At 33.2% G+C, this 22,785-nt stretch overlaps 1 protein-coding gene across 1 annotated transcript; it reads left to right on the plus strand.

Annotated features, from left to right (window-relative positions):
* Position 1: 1 nt before the first annotated feature.
* On the plus strand, positions 2-22,616 carry LOC130621182 (adenylate cyclase type 5-like). Its single transcript, XM_057436500.1, has 22 exons — positions 2-948; positions 1,159-1,308; positions 1,429-1,553; positions 8,200-8,311; positions 9,090-9,217; positions 9,642-9,800; positions 10,025-10,193; positions 10,402-10,476; positions 11,159-11,205; positions 11,402-11,564; positions 11,800-11,897; positions 12,010-12,094; positions 12,180-12,290; positions 16,459-16,569; positions 16,692-16,861; positions 17,273-17,363; positions 17,718-17,870; positions 18,686-18,832; positions 19,633-19,731; positions 19,866-19,980; positions 20,622-20,746; positions 21,507-22,616. The coding sequence occupies exons 1-22, from the start codon at positions 190-192 to the stop codon at positions 21,630-21,632; spliced, it is 3,318 nt and encodes a 1,105-aa protein (XP_057292483.1). The 5' UTR covers positions 2-189; the 3' UTR covers positions 21,633-22,616.
* Positions 22,617-22,785: the final 169 nt, after the last annotated feature.

Below are 22,785 nucleotides of genomic sequence, written 5' to 3' on the forward strand. Positions count from 1 at the left end.
GTATTTTTTTTATTTATTTTAGGTTATTTATAAATTAAACATAAGATATAAAATTGGCTTTCTTCTTTCTGCTTGCTCATATTTGTGTGCATATCTATTTTTATTATGTGTTGACTGCATATGCAAAAGATTGGAGAAGAAATATAAATACTTTCAGCAAAGCAGAAATTAACTGTGACAAATAGGACAATGATAAATAAATTACTATCCAAAAAAGCTCGTGCAGTTTCTCGTGGAGTTATTTCTCCTGCTTGCAATGAATCAATGGAATGTATTGATGAACATGAAAGTGAAGTTAAAAATTCAAAAGTTGCAAATATTTTTCAAGCAAGAAGTTCTGAATTATTATCAGGAGGTGCATCAAGACAATCAGATGCTATTAATTATCCTAAGAATGCAGAGAAACGGAAAAGAAAGAAAACATTTACTTTTAGAAATTCTATATTAGAAGCAGTACCATTTCCGTCAATCAAAATTGAAAACTTATACAAGAGATATTTCTTCCGCTTAAATCAAAATTTTATAAACTGGTTTTTAGTGTTGTTAATTGTTATTTCAGCCATAGAGATTGGTCTTCATTTTACTTACAACATAAAAAGATTGTTTCGTTTTGCCAGAGGTACTTATCTGGCTATACAGACTTCAATATATGCAATATTATTGAGCATCTCAAACTGGAGAGGAGCTTCTGGCCGGATGCTTATTGTTATTTCTGGTGTGATAGTATTTTCAAACTGTCTGACAATTGTCTTTAATTCAGTATTACTCGTTGATGTTCATCATGGTCTGACGGAGTCATTATCGTTTACAATGTTTTCAATATATATGGTTTATGTTATGCTTCCTTTACAGACCCGTGTGTCGATATTTTGTGGTTTGTTATTAACCGTTACTCAACTTGTAGTCAGTGTGGCCAGTGAATCTAATTCGACCCATATAGGACGATTAGTAAGTAGTTATGAAGGAAACCCTCTATAATTATTGGTGTTGAATTATTTCAATTTTGGTTTTGTTAACTCTGCTAAGTCATGAAAAGTCAAAAATGTTTTTGTCAAGTAAAATTGAGGCAAACAAAATTGAGATTTTGTCATATAATACATAGTCAGGAGTTTTATTGTTTTGACACTGTAGGGATTTTTGTTGTGTTTACTTTTTTAGACCACAGCAAATGTGCTGCTATGTATAGCTGTCAATATTGCTGGAATTTTCACACACTATCCCTCTGAGCAGGCTCAGAGAAAAGGATTTTTAGAGACAAGGGGATTTGTTCAAACAAGGATAAATTTACAAACAGAAAATGAGGAACAGGTTTGCCAGATATTTGTTTTTCAACATTTGTATTAGTTTTCAAAACTTATTTTGGCTATAAAAATGTGTTATGAATTGTCATGTAGATCGAAATGCTAACCTAGTATATGTGACTTTTAGGAACGCTTGTTGTTATCCGTATTACCTAGACATGTGGCCACAAAAATAAAAGCTGACATTGAACTAGAACAGGAGCGGACTGGTCAATTCAGTAAAATTTACATTCAAAGACACATCAATGTAAGGTAAGGTATAGATTCTCATATTTTTGATTTAAATTCTGTCTATTTTGTTTTAGAATTCCATTACGCTGTCTTATTTAAGCAATACAAGACTAGTCAAACTTTGCAAACTTTTTAAATAACGTAAACATTAAGATAATTTGAGTGCTACTCAAAAATTTTTTTTTTTACTTCTTAGGATATATTTTGATTGGAGAAGTTTTCCTTTAAATCTCAACGATAACTTAATGTGCGACCCTAATAATTTCAAATTCTGTTTTTTATCTTATTTGTTGCTTAAAATGCTCTTATTAATTTAAACTTTCAGACTAACATTAATAATTAACTTCATTATGTGGAATAGTGTTAAAATAGTTTTATTTTATATCCTATTATGTATTGTCTGTTTTTTTAACAATGGGTTGTTCGTCTATTATTAGATTATTTAGTCTGTAATGACATTTTAAACTTTTTTTTATAAATAAATAATTTATTGAAATAACATAATAATACTTCTGGGTATTGTAAATAATTGTGTCTTCATATATATATATATATACCTTTATATATACCCAGTCAGTACCATTTACGTTAGAGATGTAGTCACAGAAAGTAGGTTGAAAGTATGTACAATGCCAGAATTGTTCTTCTCAAATTTTTTTTTGATATTGTTATAACATATGTTTTTCAGATAGCATATTCCCATGTCCATATATTGATATAACTGTGAGAAAGCTGCATCTGTTTTTTATGTTATATTTTATTTCCATGGTATATTTCACCACATACTTTTTTTCTCACACTGTCAATTTTTTAAAGAAAGATTATTTTGCATGTATACTCTTTTTGTTACAATTATTTTCCTTTTCATGCCAAATAACATTGTTAACTTTTAAAAAGTTCTTAGACCATCTATAAATTAGCAGGAAGTGCAGCTACTTTTTTTAAATTTTTACTCGTTAAGATAATGGAAACAACTAAAAAACAAATCTTTAAATGTACAGAAATAGCAGTCTGCACACTGCTAATGTGAATCTAAATGCTGCCATTTTTATTTTTAGAGACAAAATGTTTCCATTGTGTTCATCATTAATGAAATATACAGAATTTGTCTTACTTTTATTATGTGATACTAGGAATATATATATAAGACTAACCTGTAGGTTATCTTCGCAATAGTTCTTTCTGTGTATAACGCAATGCTAAATTAGTGTGATTGATTCAACTCAACACTATGGAACACCACTTTTACTAAACACAACGAAATACCAATGATACTGGTTCAACACAATTAAAACCCCACCACCAAGTGATTCTTATTAATAATCGCCTAGATAGAAGTTCAGCAATCTCCCTCTATTTTCTTTCTGTTTGGGGTTCAGTTGGTTATTCAAATGTGAGAGGAATTTATAGCGACTCCTACTCGCTTAGTACAGTGGTGTTGGGGCAAAACTGGCTTTACTCCAAAACCCTCTACTGTACTAGTCTTGGTTAAGTCATCACTACATGTATCTCTCTTTCTTCTTGTGATTACTTGTGTGGAATTTAAACATGAAAAATTCTAAAAGATAAAAACTCAAAAAAAACTTTAATTTTTGAACACAATATTCAAAAATTCGTAACTCAACATTTAATTGGTCACTATTATTCTTCATGACCCCTCTGTAGCACATTCATTAAGAGTGTGCTATTTGCTCCTTGTTTTGTTATTACATCTGCTAACTGATGTTTGGTAAAAATCCACTTTAATTCAATCTCTTTCTGATTGATACTCTGTCTAAGGGAAGCCATATCAACCCTTAACCGTTTGTCTTCCAAAGACTTTGTTGAATGGGCAGGTTTGAACAAAGTCTTTGGAAGACAGCATGACATAAGATGCCTTCTAGATTAGTATTCAACACTTCATTTATCACATTCTTCACCCATATGCATGTATCAACACCATTAACAAGAGCTAATGTCTCAGAAGCAAGAGTGCTACGCGCAACTCTCTTAATATTTTTAGACTGCCATGTGATAGGTGCCATAAGATTCTCAACACCTTTTAGGAAAATAAAAATTCCACTTTGAGAGCTGCCATCTTGAAGATTCCCAAATGAAGCATCAGAATATAAGATCAGTTGTAATGGAAGCTTAAGCTTCCAAAATTTCAAGGAAATGTTGAGATCCAATTTCAACTTCTTTACCACTCTATTGGCGCTCATGACATCATCAACTACTGCACAGTTTAGTTTTGTGCTTAGCTGGCACACATCAAATGAAATTTCAGGCCTTGATTGTGATGACATCCAGTTTAGTTGCCCACATATGCATCGGAAGTTAGATTATTCTTCATGTGATAGTTGTCTATGTCTGTCTGTTGTGTTTTGCATCTCGAGCAGTTCCATAACTGCCACATAGTTCTTTTGGTCATAGTTAATAGAACCATTAGATTGTTGTATATTGACACCAACATATTTGAAATTGAAGTAATCTTCAGATCCAATGAGAAAAGTTTCTCTGATAGGCGAAATGACCTTCACTTGAAAATCATGGGATCCTCCCATAGAAAATTATCAACATGTATTACAATCAGTCCTTGGCAGCAGCAGTCTTGAATCCAATAAAATAATGCTTCATCAAATAAAGACATTCTCAACCCCAAGCCGATTAGCTCTTCCTTCACACATTGATACCAAGCTCTTGAAGCATCAGCAAGGCCGTCTACAATTTATTTAGTTTCCAAAACACACCTGTTGTATTTACTTCCTTTGGGGGCTTTATGATAACCTCTCTGTCAATCTGGTTGCCTTGAAGAAATGCAGTCTTGACATCAAGGTGTGACATTCCCAATCGTAGGTTGCTAACATCGTAAGTACAATGCGAAGACTTTCTTTAGAAAAAATTGGGGAGCCCTTAGTCAAATTTTTGACTTCTCCATCTTCGAAACCTCTTATGACCAAACGAGCTTTAACTATTTTTTATCCCTCTGTATTCTTAGTTGTGACCACCCATCTTGTGGATATTACAGATTTACCTTTATCTTCTATGGTGGAGAAAACTTTGTTGTCCTCCCAATTGGCTAATTCTTTATACTTTGCATTTAGGACCTTATCTGTAACACTTGCTTGAGTCAATAATAGTACTTCTTCAGTTTCATTTGTCTCAACAACAGGTTGCCAGTCACTCACACATCTCTTGAAATCTAACCAATTTATTTCACCTGTGTCTTCATTTTGGACATTTAAACAGCTATCATACTGTCTGCCTTCTTTTCCTTTTCTGCTCACTTTTCCTGCTCTGCTGTGGTTTAATCCCCTTGTCCATTCACTGTCGGGAGTTAGCTTGTAAATGATTTTTGTCTTCAACTTTGGTATTCCTGGGACTGTTGACGAATTGCTAACATTTTGATTGGTTGTGATTTCATTTGTTGATATCTTGTGTGTTGTTGTTTTGTTCTTGAGGCACCGTCTGATGTTGTTTCTTTTGTTGTTTGTAAATTTGTTGTTTTCTCATTTTCTGGTTCTTCTGTATTGTTACTGTCAAAATCATCTGCACCAACATGTTTTACAAGGACTTGCTTATTCTCATGTCCAATTACAGTGCCTGGTCCATGCCATTTTTCACTGTCTTTTCTCAAATAGAAAACTCTATCTCCATTGATATATCGCTCATCATTGTAACACTGAACTATGCCTCAATGCTCTTCGTTTACGCTCAGAAGACTCTGCTACTATAAAAGCTCTTTGTGATGCATGCATTACAGCAAGGTTATGGGCCACGGTTTCACTTGAAACTGTGTCATTCATAGCTGGCAAATGATCAGTGAGGATGCAGGGATAGTCGTGATTTTCACCATAAACAAGTTGATTTGGTGAAAGTCCCTTGTTGTTTGATAAAGAATTCTTTGCACTTACAGCCCAGAATAGTGCGGGATTGTGTGTACATTTTGTGTCTTCAATAATTTTTTTCAGCATTTCCTTAATCATACCATTGTGTTGTTCACATAGTCCGTTTGACCTAGGACTTTCAGCCAACAATAGGGCACGGTCTTGGTTTTCTGTATTTGATGCACACTTCACAAGAGTTTGATACTTCATCGATGACTTTCATAACTTTACTTTGGTTATTTAAGAAGGAATTAGATGCTTTGATGAGAGATTTTAATTTTTCAGCACTTGGTTGACAAAATTGACAATGAAGTTTGATAATCTTACTTATTTTCTTGATTTTGTACTTGCACAAACAAAAGCAATCTGGGGTAACAAGTGGTCATGTCTCTTTCCATCCATCTTTATTATGTTTTTGTTCAAAGGTATGCAATAGTGACCTGTAGTGGTAAATTTTAAAGGTTGGTATTCTCCAAACATTGTAACCGAATCATTGCTAAAATCTAAAACTGCCTCTGCTTTTTTCATGGAAGCTTGACTCAGTAACAAAAGAATTTCTTTTGAGACAATTTCCGTCTCCAGATACACTTCTTTTGAGCCAATAATTACAGGTAAGAACACTCTTTTCATAGAACAAACTGCTTCACTATCTCCAAATTTAAATCTTATTTGGCTGGGATGCTCTTCGGGCAATCTATAATTTTGAAGATTATCAATAAAACATTGATACCAAGCATTACCACAAACGGTCTTTGTGCAACCACAGTCTAAAACTGCACATGACAGGGTTTCACCGACCAGAGATTGCATTTAATCCTTTCTCATTTTTGCAAATAAAGTAACCTTAGAATGACTATCATCTTTTCTAACATACTCAGGTTCCTGATTCTCATAAGAGTGTAGACAGTTTGAAGCCCAGTGATATATAGATTGGCAAATATTGCATCTTGATGGACTTCCAGATTGATCGGGTGGATTCATTATTCTATCGTTGGGTCTGGTTTTTCTTCCTTCATATCTCTGATTTGAAGCAGCTGCAGGTCTTCCTCTTCTAAACCTTGAGCGTTGATATCCCCCTCTTTGAGTGAAGTAATTTTGCTCAATTGTATCTGCACTCGCCTGAAGAACTGGTTCTATCTTTACTTCAGTGTATGTTCCTAATAAAGCCACAGTATCCCCAAATATTTTCTTTAACTACAGTACCATTGCATCATACCGTAATTCATATAAAGTTGCTATTGCTAACTGTTGCTGCTCTGGTTCAAGGTTGGCACTTTGTAGAACTCTATATGCCAACACTCCATCAGGAAGTACCATATGATGTCCTTGGATATTATGGTATAACCGTTCAAACTCTATAAGATTGTCATTCATACTCATCTCAGGCAGTCGTTTAAATCTTTCAAAGGTTTCATAAGCTAGGTAAGCAGTTTGATTCTCATCTTTTAAATATATTTTGTCCAATCTGTTAGTAATGGCTTTTACTCCAGTTGCTGCACATATCTGTCCAATGTCTAATTCTAGAACTGATTCTTTAGCTTTTCCCTTTAAGCCCATGAATTTAGCTGCCCCTTGTTTTTCTGTCTTTAATTCTACCAGTGATTGCCATATTTGCACTTCTTTTTTCCAATTTTTGTAACTGGTCTCTTTGTCTAATGATGTTGGGGAGACCCAACTTTTTGACATTTCATTTTTATTCCTCTGCTACCATTGTTAACTAGGAATATATATAAAAGACTAACCTGTAGGTTATCTTCGCAATAGTTCTTTCTGTGTATAACGCAACGCTAAATTAGTGTGATTGATTCAACTCAACACTATGGAACACCACTTTTACTAAACACAACGAATTACCAATGATACTGGTTCAACACAATTAAAACCCCACCACCAAGTGATTCTTATTAGTAATCGCCTAGATAGAAGATCAACAATCATAAATCGTAAAACGTTATATTTTCATCTCATTGTTACTGATTTGAATCTTTAAAAAATGGCCTGAAGAGCCAGAGATAACCATTCAAAGCATGGATGCACTGATAAATGATATATCCAGGCTAACTAGCACAGCAAAGGCTGATTTACACAGGGTTTTATCAAAAATTCCTCCCAAGCAAAGAGGATAAATAAATCCGATAATTGATAAAGATTAACATTTTATCTAACTCTTTGATGTAAAAAAGTATATCAACAAAATGTATAATTTTAGTACACAATGTATTTCCAAATGAAACAATAAAATGTGCAGTGTAAATCAGACTTAAGGTGCAACAAATTATTTTGTCATTTCTTTTTTTTTTAAAGTTGCATACATATATTTGCCACAAATAAATAAATAAACTTACAACAACACCAAAAAAAAAAATAAGGATTCAACAGTTCAACGTCGTTTTACTTGATAATTTAGGATCGAATAAGTGACAATTCACTCTGTTTACTTCCTTTTTTCAATACAGAAAATCAGCAAACAACTTGAACTGAAAAGGTGTATCGAATCTGATTGACATATTTATACTTTTAATAACGCTTTATACACAGGAAGACTTTAGCTGTCTTTCCTTTGGGAATATCTTTTTCATTGTAAGTCAAATTCTGTTATTTCAGTAATATTGCTCTAAACGATCTGTACTTAAAAAAGAAAACTTGGTGATTTTTAAAATGTAATAGCTTTCTCTGTTTAAAAGGTAACAAAAGCAAAAATCCTTTTAAACCCTATTATTTTGAGTGTTGATATTTTACATCTTGTGGAATATATTTTTTGTCATGCAATTTTATTTCCACCTTTTACGTCTTATATTTAGCATTTTGTTTGCAGACATCGAAGGTTTCACACAGCTTGCTTCACAATGTACTGCACATGAACTGGTTAAAACGTTAAATGAGCTTTTTGCAAGATTTGATCAATTAGCAGTGGTAAGCTGTATAAATTTAAATCGTTATATTTCCCCAATGTTTTTAAAGAAAGAATGAATCAACATTTTATAAAACCTATTGTTAGCAGATATTTTTTGTTTTATATTTTATTTTAAAAAAGTAATATTTAATCCCTTGAATGAAATTAACAGCAAATTGTTTTTTAATGGAACGAACAACTCTCATAAACAGAAAGTCATTCCATCACATCTAATTTCCTATTTTACATCAGATTGAGACTAAAAAACATAGCTAAGCCATTGCATTGTGTACATTACTTTTGGGCCGAATAACCTATAAATTGACGCCTACTCCCCTGCATGTGTATCTAGGGCAGCCTGGGACTAAAGTTGATCCAATTCTTTAAAGCATAGCCAGGCAACTAATTTTTGGACTAGGTGTTAACTATATCATTTAAGAACCTTTAATTTCTTCTTAACTGTCCATTAAGGACTGTAAAGTTTTTTATCATCATTTTAAACTTCAAGTTTTAGAAGCCACCGAACTATCTAAATTTTTCAATAACATTTCGAATAGAAACAGTTAACCATATCATCAAAACATCATCGAAGTATATATGTCTAACCAGTAAAACCTCTCTGTAGCAGACACCATCAGAAATTCTAAAAAGTATTTACTATACAGATGTATCTGGAACATAGAAGTTCTTATTGAATTGGCTTATATTAGTTCAAAACCATTCCCTGAGCTGTTACGGTAAAGCGAATTTCTGAATTTGGAAAAATAAGAAGTAATAATGTCTTTTTTATTATTTTAGAAAAATCATTGCATGAGAATAAAAATCCTTGGTGATTGTTATTACTGTGTCTCAGGATTGCCTGAAGCTCGACCAGATCATGCTCATTGCTGTATCAATATGGGTCTTGATGTCATTGATGCTATATCGTATGTAATTTACATATTTAATTTTTATCAACACCCAAAATTGTCTAAGAAGGGACATAGTTTACTTCTACAATTCCAGGATTAAAAATGACCATAATTTATTTGCAAGGTTTTAATCAGGAAAAGGTAGATGATTGTAAATCATAAAAAGTAAACAATTATATGCGTAAAGTAAACTACTCCATGAAAATATAACATGTTGTCTTTAAAAAAAGTAGTTTAATAATTTATTGTGCTATTCTATGCTTAGTTGGTTTCTTCTTTCAACAAACCGATCTTGTTTTTCTAACCTGACAACAATTCATTTTTTTATAAGCAATAAAAAATAAGTCAAAAAAAGCAACTCACTTTTTATAAAAGTGTATTCCCCAACATTTTTATTTATAATCAAATTTCAGTCCTAAGAAATATATACCTTCTTTAGTATTGTGAGAGATGCTACAGGTGTCAATCTAAACATGCGGGTTGGTGTGCACACGGGAAATGTTCACTGTGGGGTGCTTGGATTAAAAAAGTGGCAATATGATGTTTGGTCAACAGATGTGACTATAGCAGGTCATATGGAATCGGGTGGCATGCCTGGGTAAGTGTTAGGATAGACTCTTTTTATTGTCTTTTATTGTTTTTAACTTTGATTCTAAAATTCTTCTTTTATTTCACAATATGAAAGTTTAGTTGAAAACGAATCCTTTCCTCATCACTGAACAAAATAAAAAATGATGTTGTTGACCTTTTAGTATAATAACAGTGAATTTAAAAACATAAAAATTAAATCTAAATAACTCACCAATTGTCATTTTTTTGTAGGCGGATTCACATTACCAAAGCTGTTTACGAAGAAGTGAAGAATGATTTTAAGGTTGAGGAAGGTAATGGTTGTAGTCGTGATGCATATTTAAAGGAACAGAACATTCACTCATACTTCATTATGCCAGCTGGTAAAGATACTGAAATGATAGCAGTTGACGATCCTAATGTGAGAATTTTGTTTAATAAAGTGACATGTTTTAAGTATCGTTTTATTTTTCACTTTATGCATGATGAACACTAAAAGAATGTTCATATTGATCGATGTGAAGTTGCAAACTGAAATTTGGTTTTGCTACTTTACCTTAACCAGGCCAATTTGTTGTGTCCTTTTTCTAATCATGTTGTATTTAATTTCAACAATTCAATTTGTTTAGAAGAAAGGACCAAGAAAAGGTTCAGTTGTAGCAAATTTGTGGGCTGCCCAGCCATTTTCGAAAAAGTTTTTTGAGGTAAGAAAAATAATGGATATGGAAAATTAATTTTAGTTATGTAAAATACGGGATAGCTCTCTATTGTGTTATCTTGTTGTTCAGTGCAACTGTCTACAGCAAACTTATGGTTAAATTTACACCATGCAAAAGGGGTAGAAAATATACAGGTTGTCAAAATCATATAGTATAAATGATGCAGATTTGGAGTTTTTTAGTCAAGTCTTTTTGTGAAAGGTTGTGGTAGAGCGTTCACCTTCAGTGCGGGAGGTCTTTGGTTCAGACCACAGCCGAGTCATGCCTGAGACTATAAAAGTGCCAATCTATCTTTTCTGCTTAGCGTTCAGCACGAGTATAGGATTGATCTTAGGTGGTTGTCTAGTTCAGCAGCTGTTACGCTTGCACGCCTTTGGTAGCTCAAATGGGAGCTTTAAATGCAGGACTCTCATTAATAATAATTCTATTAGGAACTGAATAGGATATCCTATAATAATGTGAGGTAAAATTAATTCCCGCAAAATTTAATTTTTTATTTTAAAAAACTAGTCACACTTATTTTTATTGTGAATTAAATTTATTTATTGTGAATTAAAATTAATTAATTAAACACCCTGACTAATGCCCATCAAATTCTTTTCTTACAAAATGCTAACTTAAAATAAATTCGATCCTTTTGTAAACATTGTTATTTTCTTTATTTTAGGATGTGGATGATGATCAAGAATTGAAAGAGAAAAAAATGAGAGCAAGGTAAAAAATCAAAATGTATTTACTAATCACCCCCTGACCTGGTCATGAAAAAAAAACTAGCTACAAACCTTTGAAAAAACAAAAGGAATTAAATTTTCCACTAGCTGGAAGCATGCATTGCAACCCCTTGTTACATAAAATATGTCGTTTTGGGCCATTTTGTGTAAAGTTAAATTTTTTAAATTTCTTGCTGTAGGTTGGGAATAACAACAGTGTTATCGAACAGCTTGTCCCATCCTGACGATGCTGTGAATGAATTTTTGGAAAGAGCTATTGATGCCCGAAGCGTTGATCAATTAAAAAGAGAGAACCTTCGTCCAATATTTTTAAAATTTTATAAAAAAGACTTTGAAGACAAGGTAAGCATTAAAATGACGTCATGTTTACAAAAATGGACAAAACTCGTACAATTTTTACTTATTCGTGTATTTAGTTGACTTCACAAAAAAATTACTCTGTACCAGCCTCTTTGTTTTTTTGCTTATTTTGTTGTGTCTTGGAAAGATGTCACATTTCTTTCAGATGTTTTATGGTGGACACTTTTAATGTACTACAGTTTAAAGTTTTATGTTTCTTGTTAATTTATTTTCATAGTATAACGAAGACACAGATACGATGTTTTTCCCCAATATGGTTTTTTCTGCATTCGTTTTCATTGTCATCATTTGTGTCAATCTTATTGTTCTTCCAAGGTATGACTTAAAAACTTTCTAGTACCAACAGTTATGACCAATGTAAAACAAAAGATTAAATATATAATATATAATAAATATTTATATAAATAAAAAGTACGTACTCGTTTAGATCAGCTGAGAATCTTTATGTATATTTGGGTGTTTTCCTCTTTCTGCTTTTGTTGATGTTAGCAAGTTTTGCTCACAAAAAGCAGGTAAGTTTGTAGTAATATAGAAGTTTAAATTTAATAGTTAATAACAGGCAATAGATAAATGATTACTGTTATTTTTTTGTTATAGAAACTTGAGCCAGAGTTATCACAAAAAATAGCTAAAAATCAAACCATGTTGTATCGGTGTATTTCGTTCTTGGTTTTGGCATTGATTTACGTTGCTGCTATATCAAATTTAGTAGGTTTAGTATTGTTTTTTTTTGCAGTCTGCTTGCAGCACATAGTTTTCTTACTATGCAATAAGCTCTTATTAATTATGTGTTATTTTTCTAAGATTAGAACACCAAGAACACCTTTAACGTTTTTATGTCTAAAGCTAAATCAATAGGTCAAAAGTATCGAATCAGAAAGTTTTAATCATCATTCTCATCATCATTCTCGGCTTAACGTCCGTTTTCCATGCTAGCATGGGTTGGACGGGGTATATTAATGACCCTCTTCCAATCTGATCTAGACTGTGTTAGATCTAAACTCAACTTCCTCTCTATTAAGTCTGTCCTTATAACCTCCTGCCAAGTCTTTCTCGGTCTGCCTCTGGGCTTTGCCCCAGGAACTATCAAATCTCTACACTTTCTTACCCAATTATCCTCCTCCATTCTTTCTAAGTGCCCCAGCCAATTCAATCTTCTTATCTGGATAACATCTTTAATTCTATGGATACTTAGCCTGCTTCTTAGCTGATCTGAACTCTTTCTGTCTCTCAGACTGGCATTACACATCCACCTAACCATTCTCATATCATTCCTTTCTAAACGGTCAAGATCTTCCTGCTTCACTGCCCATGTCTCACTACCGTACAACATAACACTTCTTACACAGGCCTCATACAACCTACCTTTTACCTCAATTGACAGAACTCTGCTAGTCAATAAAGGAAGTAACTCTCTAAACTTTTTCCAAGCAGAACCTATCCTGCAAGTAACACTTCTTCCAACACCCCCTTCACTGCCCAACATATCACCTAAGTAACAGAAGTTCTTAACTATCTCTAACGAGCCACTGTTGTACATCATTAAAGCTGGAAATACTTCATTCTCTATAATCTCACCTTTGCAACGCTTGCATACAAACTGTATGCCAGCTCTTAACCTTCCACTAATACTACTGCACTTCTTATGTACCCAATGCTTGCAAGTCTGACAAAAAATTGAGTTACTACCAACCCCTTTCCTGCAAACTCCACAAGGCCACTTTCCAACTACAAGGTCACACTTGGCTGCAATGCTACTTATCATGACTTTAGACTTTGCTGTGTTTACCTTCAGCCCTTTCTCTTCTAGTCCTTTCTTCCACTTCTCAAACTTTTCAACTAATTCTTCCATCGACTCTGCTATGAGAACCAAATCATCTGCATACAATAACTCCCATGGACAACCTGTTCTGAACTCCATCGACAGCGCTTCTAAGACTAGAATAAACAACAAAGGACTAAGTACAGAACCCTGATGTACACCAACATTTACACTAAATTCATCACTAAGTGAATCGTTAATCCTGACACGACTTCTAGCATTGCTGTACATAGACTGAACCATCGTTACTAGCCACTCATCCACACCTAATTTTCTCATAGCCCACCAAATAACTTTACGTGGCACTCTATCAAAAGCTTTCTCTAAATCTACAAAGGCAAAATAGAGATTCTTTCTCTTTCCTAAATACTTTTCCTGAAGCTGTCTGAGTAAAAATATTGCATCTGTAGTGCCACGCCCTGGAACAAAACCAAATTGCATCTTATCTATATCAATTCTTTCTCTAAGTAACTTATCAATCACTCTTTCAATAACTTTCATTACTTGATCAACCAACTTCAAACCTCTATAGTTACCCCTTTCTAATGCATCACCCTTGCCCTTGAAACAATTCACTATTACACTCGACTGCCACTCACTCGGAATAGCACCATCCTTTATAATCTGGTTAGCAAGACTTGTAATAAGCTCAACTCCAATATATCCAGATGCTTTTACCATCTCTGCAACAATACCTGATACTCCTGCAGCCTTGCCAATCTTCATTTTCCTAATAGCCTCCACTACCCATTCTGTCTTGATCTGCATGGCTGGCCCTTCTACGACATCATCATCAGACAAATTATCCTCGTCCCAATCAAACTCAGTGTTAAGCAACCTCTGATAATGATTCTTCCAAGCTACCCTTTTCTCCTCCTCTGTGCTAGCCAAAACACCTTCATCATTACGTATACACTTCTCACCTACAATATCTTGATTAGTCTTCTTCATTTGCTTTGCTATCTTGAATACCTCATTGCGCTGGTCTTCCCTTCTTAACACATCTGCAAATCTGTTTCTCTCTGCTTCTGATTTTGCCTTATACACTGCTGTACGAGCCCGACGCTTAGCTTCTAAGTAAATATTTTTACTACCACCTGACTTCCACTCTTTCCAAAGTTTCCTCTTTTCCTTTATACACTGGTCAACCTCATTATTCCACCACCAGGTCTGTCTATGTCTAGCTGGTCCTTTCGTCCACCCACAGGTATCATCAGAAGCTTCTAGAAGACAATTCTTCAAAGTAGTCCAAGTACTTTCAACATTGTCACTATCACATTGACTATTGTAGGCTAACTGCTGAACTTTTGCACTAAATTGTCTTGCTACAATCTCTTCCTTCAGCTTCCAGACTTTCGACGGGGCCTGTACTTTCTCTTGGCTTCTCTGACACTCTTCAAGATAATATCACAAACCAGCAACCTATGCTGGGAAACACACTCTTCCCCCGATATAACTTTCACGTCCTTCACCACTTTCTTGTCTGACTTTCTAACCAAAAAGTAATCTATCTGTGTCTTACAACCACCTGACTCATATGTTATCAGCCTACTCTGTCTCTTACTGAATGATGTGTTGCAAACCACCATGTCCGTTGCCATTCCAAACTCAAGCAATCTCTCCCCTTCCTTATTTCTGCTCCCAAATCCATAGCCTCCATGCACACCTCTATAACCTTCAGATGACTTCCCAACATGACCATTAAAGTCGCCGCCCACCATGACAAGTTCAGTGTCTCCAAACTTTGATGTGACTGCTATTAACTCATCATAAAACTTATCTTTATCTTCCTCACTGAGTCCACACTGTGGAGCATAAACTGACAGAAAAGTGACAATCCTATTACCTATCAAAAACTTTATCACTATAATACGACTATTAACACGCATAACATCTATTACTTTTTCTACCCACTTCTCTGCAACGAATATGCCAACTCCTCCATATCCATCACTATTACCAATCCAAAAAAGCTTATACCTTGCCCTCCTACCTTCCACAAATCTCACTGAAGCTCCTCTCCACCTAACTTCCTGAACACAACACATATCAACAGATCTACGTTCTAACATTTCAACTACTTCACCTGCTCTACCTCTCAGAGTACCAACATTACACTAGCCATCCTCAACCTAGTGTTATCTACCTCGTGATGCGATAGCTGGGTAACGGTCTGACGATGCTCACATCTGACATCTGTCCTACCGTGCGCGACACCTTCACTCCTTAGAGTTCCAGCCCCGTTTACGCAGTTTGTCTGATTAACTATTTTTAAGGCCATTAATAAAGAGTTTTGGCATTGTTTTACGGCTGGATGCCCTTCCTAGCGCCAACCGTTCACAGACCGGACTGGGTGTTTTTTAAAGTGACACCATCACTATGTGGCATTTCATGGGACTTCCACAATCGCCCCTTTAAACTAAGGTATGGTGGAGGACGTTCAACTCCTCTCTTGTCTCTTAAGGAGACCCTTCACCCTTAATATTGATTGTATTGGTTTGTCGCTTAAAATTTAAAAAATTGTTCAAGTATTTTCTGTCTGTCCTTGTAAAATGGTTGAAAGAAAAAAAAAAAAAAATTTCTCTTTTTATCAGCCTTATTGACACTGCTTCTTACAACCTTGTCGCTAGTAAATCTTTAGAAAAAATCCTGGTTTCCACAAACCGAAACAAAATAGCTATCAGTAAATAAATACATTATATAAACTGTTTTATCTATCTCTTATGTTAAATATTAATCTTGGTCATCGTATCGTCCTCGCAAGCTCGGTCTATACTTTTGACCTAGCCTAATATTTCTTGTTATAGATAGACAAAACAGTTTATGTTATACTAGCATAGAGATATGTTTAGTGATAACGTTTAAGTGATAAGATTAAGCTTTTAACATTAAGGGTTCTTATAGGTAGGATTCGAAGTGTCAGATTTTATTTGTACAGTAGACAGGAAGCTTTACATAAAAATTTGTTCATTTTGATAATTTATTAAATATTTCAGAGGTCTTTTGTAAAAACGACAGTTTATTTTGTATTTTGTATTTTTCGTTTCATTTTAGTTTTTATGTAATGTAGACGAAAGAGCAATCAAGGACTGTCAAGTTAAAAATGAAAGTTATTTGCAAAATTATATTCAACCTGATATTAACAAAAATTGTATATACCCACAGGTATGTTCAATTAGATATTTTATCTTAAGTGACAAAAATTTGTCCTTGTTCAGGAATTTATACAAAGTAAAAGTTATGGTGTTTAAAATCATGCAGCACGTATTTTTATTTTTGTTTTATAGTATGTCTCTTTCTCTGTCTTCATGGCTATGATCACAGGTGCTGTATTTTTAAATTTCCTCTCCATCCTGAAGACTATTATCCTATGTATTATGGCTTTGCTGTATATATTATTGGTGGCTTTAAAATATAAAACGCTTTTTGATTGGCATGATTCTGTTCTGTTTTGTCGGTAAGTTTAGTTAGATAATTGGATGATTTTATTTGATTGTAGTACTAACATTTTTTTAGTTAATCAGTTTTTTTAAAATGCTGCAGCCAGAAATATACAAAATAGAAGAAAGTATTTACAGGACGGAAATAATTTTAACAAGCTAGTGATAAAATATTTGTGTATGTTTGGAATAAAATTATGTACAAGTCTTGGTGGGAATACTTGTAGCAAAACGAAGAATAAGTTATTAATAACTACTCAAATTGCATTTGCTTAAAAATATTTTTACGTTGCTAAAATAATTTGGTTTTACCACTAGATGGTAACTCTAAAAACCACAGCAATAATATTTTAAATGCAGCATAAATATAACTAGTCATATTGCTATGTTTTTCTTTGCTAACTTTGCATCAATTGTTTGCATGTTAGGAGAGATCATGATCAGCATGTACCTTTATATATTGAAACTGTCACCATGACAATTTATCTACTGTTTGGACTTGTTGCCTATGGTTACATGGTAAGTAGTTTCGGACTTAAATTTGTACTTTCTAAAGACTTTCTTCCGTTTTAACCATCCACCAAAATTTATCTATATGAATTTTTAACAAGTTTTTCAAACAAGAAAATATGTTTACGCTATAGTAACGAGAACATGTTCTTGTTATGTCTTTGCAGTTGTTTGAGGTTTTGCCTAATTGTTTTGAAACTTTTTAAGACACCTGTTTCGTTTTGGGACAGCTGAAGTTTTGGTGAGATGACACCATGACAGCCCTGCCTATGTCAACATTTGTGAAACGTTGCTTAATAATTCTCACATTCTGTACTAGTTTTATGCATTAATTGATCCTGATATGTGTGTATTTTTTTGTAGCATGAAAATATTTCCAGACTTGATTTCTTGTGGAAAGCACAAGCAACTCAAGAACGTGATGAAATGGAAGATAAAAGAAAATATAATAAAAAACTTTTACACAATATATTACCTATTCATGTGGCTGAACATTTTCTTCAACACAAAAACGAGGTAAGACTGGCTCAGCGAACAACAATACAGGTTGTGTTGTTGTTCGTTGCTGCAATAAATGTTTATTTTTGTAAATATGTACCTAACATTTGAATTAGCACCCAATCTAGTTAAGGAGATCATATAATTTAAGTATGGAATCTCAGTATGCATACATAATTATATGTGGGAAAGAAATTATCAGCATTTTCCACTTTTTTATCTCCTTAGCTTATTTTGTTCACAACTGTGTGCATTATACAAAATAGTTTTCAAACATTTTCAAGTATTTTTGTTTTGAAATTTATATTTTCTGTAAACATGGAGTAACGATGAAAAAACTCAAACAAAAATAATGAACGAATAAATTAAATAGTAAGAATGAGAGGACTGTTTGAAATTCTGCACAGATTCGAATTTATCTTTTTCCTTGTGAAAAAATAAAGATTCTGACAAATTTCATGAAAATTTTTGTTGTTTAAAAATATTTCAGTCACTTGGAGAAAATTAGTCACAATTGGCCCACAAAATTTTGTCTGATAAAATATTGGGATTTTTTTTTACGATAGAGGCAGAATTTACCTAGCATTTGGTTAAGAGTAGGACCTAGTGCGTTCCAGTACGTTTAAACACTTTTTATCACGCCTCTAATAAAAAAATTTGAAAATGTTAGTGGAAAAGACATCTATTTTTGCTTGCATATCCAGTTTGCACCAAATCACCTTTGCTTTTAACGTAAGAACAATCTCAAAACAGTTTTTCTTTTTTAAAAAAAACAATTTATCATTATCTGATTTGATGTAAATTATATAATTATATAGAATCTTTATTTTCAGGACTTATACGCTCAAGCTTGTTCCAGTGTTGCTGTGATGTTTTCCAACATATGCAATTTTTCCGATTTCTATCTGGAATTAGAAGCTACTGGTGATGGTTTAGAATGTTTGCGTGTGTTGAATCAAATCATCGTCGACTTTGATAATGTGAGATCTCCAACCTTTTTTACATGACTTAATTTGTGTGACATTTTGATGTATGACCGTGTCATATAATTATGTTATTTTAAATGTGTTTTGAAGATCATTCAATTTTGGTGGTGGCTGTTTCTAGCCACCGTGCAGTATAATGCTATCTGCGTTTACGTCATCTATTAAATTAAGAGATAAAACTGCTTAATGGATCATTGATAAAAATAGCTAAAAATAAAATAAAACACATTTCCTGATTTAAAAGTGGCTCAGGTTAACTTTTAGGTCAGATCTGTTAATTTAAATTTAAGGTTTTTACCCAAACGTTATTAAAGAGAGGATGATTTTGAACTGGAGTCATTTTTAATGCAGTATGCATGTAAAACAATAATAATATTTCTGTCTCAGTATTTTGAGTTGTAAAAACCCTCAAATCAATTTTCGTATTTATTTTTTTTAAATTTTTGAGGGTGGTTGTAGGAGAGAACATACGTGTACTCTTCATGAAAAAAGTGTTGTGAATAACAAATTTGTTATTAGAAACACGAGGCTGTGGTCCGTTCAACTGTTAACTTGTCGTTATTGGTAAAATTTAAAAAGTGAATTAATAAAATGGAGAAGATCTTGCTAAAAGTCTTTTTAAGGATGCAAAATGGCTCAACCTTCTTTGATTTTTCAACTTTCGTGTTAAAAACATATATACAGTATAAGCACAAATCAAAAGAAATGCCGGGCAGTTCATTTGTATTCTCACTGCAGCGTATTAAGACCATCAAATATGATGTTTACATAAAAATGACGTTTTCTTCTTTCAGTTGTTACAAGACAAAAAATTCAAATCCATCGAGAAAATCAAAACAATCGGTGAAACTTATATGGCAGCTTCTGGTTTGAATCTTCAATCGGTTGTTAGCGTAAGATAGCTGTTCTGTTTTGTGTTTAATAAAAAATTATTTTTATATCATTGTTGTGGTTGGTGTCTATTTAAAAGGTTGAATCCTTGAAGTTTGAATTTTGCTTTCACTAAAGTCGATATTTTACCATTTAGGAAGAACTTCAAACTTATGATCATGTTGAAGAAATTGCAGCTTTCACTATGGCTATGAATGAAACATTAGATGCAATGAACCAAAATGCTTTCAATAACTTTAAACTGAAAACAGGTTAGTACTAGTCACTTTAATACCTTTTCCTTAATTCCTGTACAACAAATCAAATATGAATTCTGTGGGACAATATCGTTTTGTGAAACCCCTATTCAGCAAAACCCTCCAATATTTCTAGCATTGTAGGCGTGGGCATTACCAACGTCTGTCGTTCAATGTGTTTTCTTTTTGATCTGGTGCAGAAGAAGTTCAAGTACAATTGTAAAATTGTTTAGAATTTTCAAGTGGCTTATTATTGGAGGAAAACGATTGAAAACCTGTGAAATAGAAAAATAATTCCTTAAAATTAATGTTCGCTAATTTCACGAGTTTTTGTCAATTTATTGTAATTTTTTTATAAAATTATCGGTAAACTCGCTATTTACGAAAGTCTCTCTGGATCTGTGAATATCAAATTTAATATTCTTTCTTTTATACCCTCTAAATGACAGCCCTTGAAAACGGTATTAAATGAGAAATAAAAATGTAAACAAATTCTTTTTTTGCGAAATTCGCGAAAATAAATTCTCGCAAAAATTAATTCCCTAAGATGTAAACACAGGAAAGTGTTACGAACAACAATTAATTCTACTTAAACTGTCGGATCTAACTGTTATGTAAACCCTAGGTTGAAACCTTAAACTTTACGTAAACCCTAGGTTTGAACTTCGGACCTGTGGTAGCTGGTGTAATTGGCGCGAAAAAGCCTCAGTATGACATTTGGGGAGACACTGTGAATGTGGCAAGTCGAATGTACAGTACTGGTAAACCCAACTGTATACAGGTAAGTTTTATTTGTGCTTTTAAATGTAAACAAACTAAATTGTCTACTTTGTACGGAAAGTCAACAAGGTTAAGACAATTTGCAGGTCGAAAAATTGGTTATAATGTTAGGTGACAGAACAAGCTAGTAATTTAATGGAAATTTTGTGTCTCTTATGTAGTTGTATGGTGCTACTATTTTTGATTGTTTAGATGTTATCATTTAATGAATTAGGATGAAGTTTTCGAGCAAAATATCTGCAATTTTTTTGTCGTAAAAATAGAGTGATTGCATAGGATGTGTCGTGTCTAGTAGTCATAAATATAAACACACTCCTTCCCTGACATGAACTTTAAAATTAAATTTTAATTGCACGTTTTTCAAAGTACATAAATGAGCAATTGTATGGATTCAAAGAAAGTTTCCGGATTCATGTAAAAACGTAATAAATTGAAAACGATGATAAAAACGTAATATTTTTTTTAAAATTATTACCTTCGTATTATATCGAATTAAATATTATATTGCTTGAATCCGTATAAGTACGGATTCAAGTAATTATTACAAAGTTAAACGAATCCCAGAAAACATTTTTAGAAGCTTGTCCTTTTTTATTTTTTGATCATTTTTATGTTAAATCCGTATAAATTTGCAGAATTTAGTGTAAGTCAATCTGTATGAATTTCTATTTTTAGTAACTTGACTCATGAATTCGGATAAATTTTTCTCAATTGTAAATGCAGTATTAGTTTTAACATAAACATTTTTTTTTTATTTAAAGGTGACACAAAGTATTTACAATCTTCTTTCGAAACGAGGCTACATATTCGAGTGTCGGGGCCTCGTTCCTGTGAAAGGAAAGGGAAAGATGGTAACCTATTGGTTGAAAGGAAAAGAAGGGGTGTGACGACGAAGCCATAAGCTGACAAGATTAATGATAAACGGTGGTTGTTCTCTGAGTACGCACTTCTCCACGTCATATGTTTACGCATTATTCCCTTCTCGATGTTTTGCGCTAAATGACGTCATGTTGATTTGATTTGTGCATGTGGCTATAATCGTCATTTTAAACAGGTTCTATGGCTGTCTCATATCCTCGTTTAGTACAAACTTTAACGCAATGACGAATCGAACGAAGTAACTAGGCTCCGTGGAGGAAAACGTTAACTGGTTTCGTTGATTTTTTACATAACGACGTTACCTGAACGACATAGTATCCAAAATATTTCCCTTCTCACCAACGCAATTTTTTTTAATATGTATTTTATAATCGCTCGATTGAATTTTTTTTTTATTTTCTGTATTTATTCACTTATTTGCATGTCTGCGTAGTTCTTAACCGTTTAGCTAAGCTACTGGTGCGTGATTGTGTATTTTTTTGTGTTTGTGTGTACTTTATATTCGTGTATATTTCGTTGTTTTTTGCGTCCGTGTCGATTTTAGAATATTTTTTAAAAATTAAATTTTGTTGTTACGTTGATTACTTTCGTGAAGTTCATCATGTTATATTTCAAGCACTCGTCTAAAGATTTGCCTTTGTTGACATAAAAATTGTTGGTAATTCGCCATTTCAAATAATGAGTTTTGGAAATCAACTTCTGTGCTTCGGTGTCTACGCGTTACATAATGTAACGTAGTAGTTAGCAGCTGATTGATGCTTTTATGTAGCCACTTCGTTCTTTATTTTCACTTTTCAAAGCATATGAATACCTTTTTAAATTTCTGGGGATAATAAATGCTGAGAAGATTTCGGTAAACTTTGTCACAGGTTAGCTAATGTTTTCTTGTTTCATGACGTAATTTCTCGTAAACATCTACGAACCCTCTGTTGTGGTGTGAATATGTTGTACAATATTTTTGTATAAAACGAATTACATACATCAATCTACAATTGTTGTTAAAGTATTTGCTAAATTTTGTTTCCGGGGCACTGGAAAAGTGCACACTAAACGCCGGTCAAGTTTTTTGAACTTTCGCAATAATTATTGATGAACAAAAGATAAGCTAATAACGATTTACCAATCAATTTGGAACTTCAGGTTTTATAGTTCTTAGTTCAT

This window comes from Hydractinia symbiolongicarpus, chromosome 12 (genome assembly GCF_029227915.1).
Source record: "Hydractinia symbiolongicarpus strain clone_291-10 chromosome 12, HSymV2.1, whole genome shotgun sequence".
In the NCBI taxonomy this organism is placed as follows: Eukaryota; Metazoa; Cnidaria; class Hydrozoa; order Anthoathecata; family Hydractiniidae; genus Hydractinia; species Hydractinia symbiolongicarpus.

Coding starts and splice junctions, on each gene's coding strand:
- LOC130621182 (XM_057436500.1), top strand. CDS start 190: ATGATAAATAAATTACTATCCAAAAAAGCTCGTGCAGTTTCTCGTGGA. Junction 949..1,158: donor CGACCCATATAGGACGATTA/GTAAGTAGTTAT, acceptor TTACTTTTTTAG/ACCACAGCAAATGTGCTGCT. Junction 10,194..10,401: donor TAGCAGTTGACGATCCTAAT/GTGAGAATTTTG, acceptor CAATTTGTTTAG/AAGAAAGGACCAAGAAAAGG.